General features: G+C 41.6%; 1 protein-coding gene across 1 annotated transcript; it reads left to right on the top strand.

Annotated features, from left to right (window-relative positions):
• The first annotated feature begins 646 nt into the window (after nt 1-646).
• Nucleotides 647-6,746, top strand: LOC118103643 (sodium/myo-inositol cotransporter). The gene is made up of 5 exons (XM_035150784.2): nt 647-1,156; nt 2,701-3,683; nt 3,773-3,968; nt 4,072-4,199; nt 4,285-6,746. The coding sequence occupies exons 2-5, from the start codon at nt 3,050-3,052 to the stop codon at nt 5,517-5,519; spliced, it is 2,193 nt and encodes a 730-aa protein (XP_035006675.2). The 5' UTR covers nt 647-1,156; nt 2,701-3,049; the 3' UTR covers nt 5,520-6,746.
• The last annotated feature ends 214 nt before the right edge of the window (nt 6,747-6,960 follow it).

Raw genomic sequence — 6,960 nt, forward strand, 5'->3', positions numbered from 1 at the left:
TTTTAAGTCACGTGAGAAATCCGTGGACTCACCGGAGAAGACGTGATATATTCTGACTCTTTACACTTGGTCAACTCACGTGACAATTTTTGCGTCCACCTCAGCTACAGGGGGGTTTACGAAAAGTGCAAAATCACGGTGTGTGTGCAGAAACAACACTCTTGCTGTCATAGTAAGGTCACCCCTGACTCGGTAATGGGTAATGAGGTGTTCAGTCAACACACACACACACACACACACACACACTACACATGCACACACATTGAAACACCTCAAAATAAAACATTTTGCATGCAACAAAATAAGCTCGTGCAGGTGAAAATGGGCATGCAAAGTGAGTATTTGCAAACCACACACACATGCACATACTCACTAATGCAGACACCGTTGTTACACATTGTACTGAACAGGTGGGTTTATGAGTAACACTGTGTGTGAATGTGTGTGTGTGTGATCAGTGTCCGCTGCTTGTGTTTCCTAGTTAAAAATATCGAAGTCTCAACACAACATGTCAGGTACAGTCATCATGGGACAACAAGATGCCATAGAGGAGTTTACATTAAGTTTGCCACATTAAGTTACAGGAAATATGTCGAAGAAGAATAGAAAATGATGAAGATGTCTTCAATAAAAGTGCTGCACAATATCATGAAGTTAACCTATATTAATTTTTTTTTAAGTCTGAGTAAATCAACGTAAATTAAAATCTGACCTTTATTCTTTTTCTATGGTTTGATTATTTATATGTATATTTTATCATTTTTATTTATTTTATGAAAACGTAAGGTGACACAATTAAAACATATACAGGATTGAAATGTCGTTTCTCTCTGATCCTAGGTGTAAACATATAAGTACACAGGACATACAAGTATGCAAAAACAGAACATATAAGTACGCAACATAGTAAGTACTCAAAACATAGTACACAGTACTACAAAGTATGCAGTGGATAGGATGAGTAGTGCAAAGTAAAGGATTGAACTGCACCACTGATTGGAGACATCATCTTCATCATCATGCTAATGATGATGATGCAGAAGTGGGCGGGGTCTCCAGCTGCTGCTATTAGAGTGAGGATCCGGCGACCATCAGCAGACTGGAGCTCAGACCAGTCCCGAGGTGCTTGTGAACAACTTTGGCAGCAGAGCAGCAGGTGAGTGTCAGTGTGGAGCTCTGGAATTCAACTGAAAGTGCGACCAGCGCAGAGATCAGCTGTTTTACAAGAGGAAGGGAAACAGAGCAGCTGCAGTAACTTTTTCATTCATAACAACTGTGTTCTCCATTTAAACTTCTGCTCTTCTGTTTAATGTAAAAACAAATACGTAGAGTTGCGTTTTATCCTAAGAAAAGGACCATGTAAATACATTTTATTCTTATTATAAACATGATGAATGAATTGATTGCAGTTTTAACAGTAACAGATAAAAAAAACTGTATAAGAACTTATATTACATATTATTGTATGTTAGTATTGTAAGTACCTTTAGAAGAAGATAGACATATTATAGCCTGCATATGTGAAAGATAACTCAAATTAAGTGCATGCATTATAACATTTAGGGCCAGCTATAGTATACAATCCTATAATACAAATAAATAAAGGTTATCAAAATAATATATATACGTCTGTTCATTATTTTCTTATGTGCAGTAGCAGAAAAGTCTTTTATTTTATAAATGTTATAGGCTGCATATATGACACATAACTCTTATTTAGTTATAACGTAATCGAGTGCAGAAAAGTCCCTTAGAAAAGATTAAGTTTAATTTAATTTATAACAAATGTTTTACATGCATAGGTAGATAGATAGATTGACTTATACACAGTGGCATATTATAGTGGCATTTCTCATAGTATAACAACAATCAAAATACAATACTAACCCCCTGCTCTTGTGTAGAGTCAATGATGTGAAATATGCAGAACAGACATGAGTCCACATGTGTAATTAAATGTAATAAAATAGTGAAAATCCACTGAACTTCGCTGTATTTCATGGAAACTCATTGCTCATTTTACAAAGTTCTTGTTATAAGATTCACAAACCAAGTTTCCCCTCAGGATGTCATATTAGTGTTGTACTCTTTGTTTAAATATAATAGTAACTCAAGTAGCATCAAGAGAGGAGCTCTGCAATCATTGCCAATTCTGCATTTTTTGTGGTGAGGAAATGCCACTGGTGACATTGTTCCCGTCGCAGTGGAAAGTTTTCCTGCTGCCGATGCTGAAGTAAAGCGATTGAATCAGTGTGGAGAGATTTAGATTTTCCACAGACTGATACTACAGTCCTGCAACAAGGCGACTGATGCCACTGCTGGCAGAGGGATTTACTAGAGAGCAGCTCAGACGTGACCCCCCACCTCTGCTGATATCAGTTCACCAACCTGCATTTTGCTTGTTAGAAAAAGCTCCCAATTCCTTAATGTAACTGAAGCAGTGTGACTTGTCTTGGCTCGTCAAACAAGTTGACTCATCTTTACTGCTGACAATGGATTCTTTCAAGAGCTTCATTTATGCAACCAGTGTGGTGCTGATGAATTCGGACGACACTTTTTAAGTGGAAGATCAAGAATCAATAACTTATTGTCATGTTGCGCAGCTTTTTCCACTGTAGAGTTTTCCTATTATCTGATCCTACAGAATAATTTGCATTGCTTTGGAGATCATTTTTTTCGTGCATCTGCTCTCTGTTGCAGGATCAAGATGACCTCTCTCTCTATTGGCTGCCTCAGTGGAAACTCTGATACAATGCACCCCTGTTTTTTAAGCTGCCAAGCCACAACCTGCATGGATTCCCAGAGCTGAGGTTCACTAAAATGGATCAGAAACTTGGAGGAAGAATAATCGCAGCCTTTAAAATTGCTTTGTAATGTGTATTTATAATAATGTGCAGATAGATGTTTATGAATTAATTTGTTTCCCACCCATCAAAGAAACATTTTCAACATTAATTGTTAGAAAGTGTGTCAATACTTGATTTAAAGTGCAATCAGGAAACAACAGCCCTACTCTTCAAAATTTACTTTTCAACAGCCACATTCAAACATGGCTGCCACCATGGAAGTGGCAGATATCATAGTCGTGGCAATCTACTTCGTCCTGGTGCTGGCGATTGGCTTCCTGGCCATGCGGAAAGCCAATCACAACACAGTGAGCGGCTACTTCCTCGCCGGGCGCTCCATGAATTGGGCAGCTATCGGAGCTTCCCTGTTTGTCAGCAACATAGGAAGCGAGCACTTTATTGGACTTGCTGGATCCGGTGCGGCTAGCGGGATAAGCGTTGCTGCATGGGAGTTAAATGCCCTGTTATTGCTCCAATTGTTAGGCTGGCTGTTCATCCCTGTCTATATTCAGTCAGGGGTTTACACCATGCCAGAGTATCTGTCCAAACGCTACGGAGGGAGGCGACTGAAGGTGTATTTTGCAGCTTTGTCTCTCGTCCTCTACATCTTCACCAAGCTGTCCGTGGACCTCTATGCTGGAGCCTTGTTTATCCAGGAATCACTGGGGTGGAACCTCTACTTGTCAATCATCCTGCTCATCACCATGACTGCTTTGATGACAGTCACTGGAGGTTTGGTCGCCGTCATCTACACGGATACAGTCCAGGCTTTCCTCATGATCACCGGAGCACTGTGTCTCACCGGCATCAGCCTCGTCAAAGTGGGAGGACTTGAAGGTCTGAAGTGTATTGAAGTTAGATCATTTAAACCATGTTACAGTGTACTTTCCCAAATTGTTAACCAATTCCTTCAATGTCATTTTAAGGGGTAAGGATCAAGTACATGCAGGCGTCGCCAAACATCACTGCCATCTTGCTGTCTTCACCCAATCTGACGTATTCGGAATCCTGCCACCACCACTTCAACCCAAAACCAGATGCATTGAGGATCCTTCGAGGACCAAGGGATCCAGACCTGCCTTGGCCTGGGTTTTTGCTGGGCCAGACTCCTGCCTCCATCTGGTAATTGTCCAAGACTTTCCATGAAGTCGTAGGGTTCCACAATGCAGCTTGACTTTGTTGCAGACTAGTTGTCGCCTCTAATGACCCTCACTGTGTGTTCCAGGTACTGGTGTACAGATCAAGTGATTGTACAGCGGGTTCTGGCAGCCAAGAACATCGCCCACGCCAAAGGTTCGACCATCATGGCCGGCTTCCTGAAAATCCTGCCGATGTTCATCATAGTCATCCCAGGTAGTAACATTGATTGATTTTTTGAACACCTGGAATCCTGGCTCTTGATTATATACGTCTGATTCATTTATCATCGTTATTCTAGGGATGATTTCCAGGATCCTCTTTGCTGATGAGTTGGTGTGTATCAGTCCCGAGCACTGCATGGAAGTGTGCGGCTCTGCGGCTGGCTGTAGCAACGTGGCTTACCCGCGGCTCGTCATGTCGGTGATGCCCGTCGGCCTCCGCGGCCTGATGATGGCTGTCATGATCGCAGCTCTAATGAGCGACTTGGACTCCATCTTCAACTCAGCGAGCACCATATTCACGCTGGATATTTACAAGATGCTACGGAAGAAGGCGTCATCAAGAGAGCTGGTGATGGTTGGAAGACTGTTTGTGGTTTTCATGGTGATCATCAGCATTTCGTGGGTACCCGTCATCATTGAGATGCAGGGAGGCCAGATGTTCTATTACATCCAAGAAGTATCAGATTACCTGACTCCACCTGTAGCTGCTCTCTTCTTGCTTGGAGTCCTGTGGCATCGCTGCAACGAGACGGGGGCCTTCTGGGGTGGGATGGTGGGCTTCACAATCGGAGCGCTGCGCCTGGTGCTCGCAGTTGTTTACCGCGAGCCACTCTGTGACCAGCCTGACGAGCGGCCGTCTTTCATCAAAGATGTCCACTTCATGTATGTGGCGGCCATCTTGTTTTGGGGGTCAGCTTTAGTGGCTGTTGTTGTGAGTCTCTGCACTGCTCCACCCACAAAAGAACAAATCAGAACAACTACTCTGTGGGGGTTGAACAAGAGAAAGAAGCTAAAACAGCAAGAAAAAGAAAATGCTGAAGAAGAAATCCATGCTTTGAAGCCTCTTTACCATGCAAACCTGAATGGAGACAGTGTTCTTGGTAAAGGAAAGTGCACAGACAACCTAAACAAGCACAATGGCATTGAAACCAATCATGAAAATTCTGAATCACTTACTGTCACAGCTACTAACATAGAAACCCACCATCCAATCCAGAATGGTTGCTATACAGTGATTACTGAACCCAAAATGGCAGAAGGAGACGGAAGAGGAGAGAGGGATGAGGAGGAGGAAGAGGGGGGCTGCTTTGAAGCAGGAGGAGCGGAGCCTGGGAGGTGCATGAGGGTTTTAGAGTGTGTGTGTTGCTTCAAGGAGAACGGATCTGGAGATCAAGTCGTTACAGCTGAGGAACAGGAGAAGATGGTGGATGAGCTTCTCCATGAACCTCGGCGAACCAGAATCATCCTGAACACAGGGATGGTGGTTATTTGCTCTGTGGGCATTTTTTTGTTCATCTATTTCTCCTTATAGGCTTCATCAACTCCAAACCGTGGGCCTGGGTAATGAATTACTTTCACACATTAGCAAAACACCCAGGAAAGCTTGAGCACCCCACATTCTCCTGTGATTTATCATGTACTTCATCAACATTAGTAAACACATTATCATTCCTTTGCTTGGCCAAACGATACATGTGTCTTCCTATCAGGGCAAGTAAACTACTGAGGTAGAGGTAACCTAAGGGGCTTTGGTATATGTCAGGTGCTTTGCTTACTGGCAGCTGCTCAGCCAATGATATTGGTGCTCAGCTTGCTTTTCTCAGCCTAATAACTAATGCTAATAACCTTGAATATTTCTGGCCACGTTTTACAGTTTTGTGCAGGGAATTACTGAACGCACACATTTTTGATTTCGAACTTCACTTTATTGGACGTGGAATGACACTACAGTGCTGTATGCGGACGTCAGAATGTAAATGCTGTCATTGCGGATAGCGTGCACTATGCTAAGCACAGATTGGGATGCATGGTTGGTTTTATGTGTAATTTTGATAAATATATATTTTTGGGAAATGTGACACACTGCATTTGAAACAGGTAAAATCTCAAATGAATTTATGATTGACTGTGACTTAGTATATTCTTCTATATTCTATATTCTATATATAATTTGTCCCCATGGGGATGTTTTCACGATATGGAAATTCATAATGAATGTAACTTTGCCTTTTAATTTTACTGGGCATGTGAAACTCATCCTATTGTGTTTTATGTTTTTTTTTTCATGTTTTGTACATGAAAGAGCAGTAATTTTCAACTGGACATATAATATTGGAGATGATACCTTGTTATTATAGTACATGAGTGATGTATTCTACATGTGTTGGTGTTCAAACTGATGGAATGTTTCCTGAGCTTCACAAAATCAGCATTTAATGTGAGCTTATCATGTTTTTTCTACTCTTTGTACAACTCGAGCACTGCCTTCCACTCAAATAGTTTTTATGAATTCAAAGGTGAATTGTGATGTTATTATGTTTGTTTGTAAGAAATGTTTTTAAGCTGTGGAAATGAAACCAAAACTATAAAATCACCTCAGTGGTGGTTCAGAATGAACTCTAGGAAAACAGGCCGAGGATATGCACTACAAAAAGGTACATTATAATCTATGGGAGACAGGAATGTGTCTTCCTGCATTTGTTGGTAGGGTTTTTACACCATCTGTTTTTCACAATTTAAAATAAAAGGTTGGAACTACCTCGGTCAGCCTCCTGTCGTTAAATGTCTCAGTCAATGCTGCTCACTGTATTTGTACCAGATTCATTATGGGATTCAATTGCTGCAACGTTTTCGAAGATGTTGTGAGATCAGAAATATTTACCCTATTATGCAATCGCTCTTTCCCTCAACTGCATGGCACAACAGTAGTCTCAGTTGAATTTGACACCTTTGGGCACCCGCAGGTTGTCTCC

This window comes from Hippoglossus stenolepis, chromosome 24, assembly GCF_022539355.2.
Source record: "Hippoglossus stenolepis isolate QCI-W04-F060 chromosome 24, HSTE1.2, whole genome shotgun sequence".
NCBI classification, from domain to species: Eukaryota; Metazoa; Chordata; class Actinopteri; order Pleuronectiformes; family Pleuronectidae; genus Hippoglossus; species Hippoglossus stenolepis.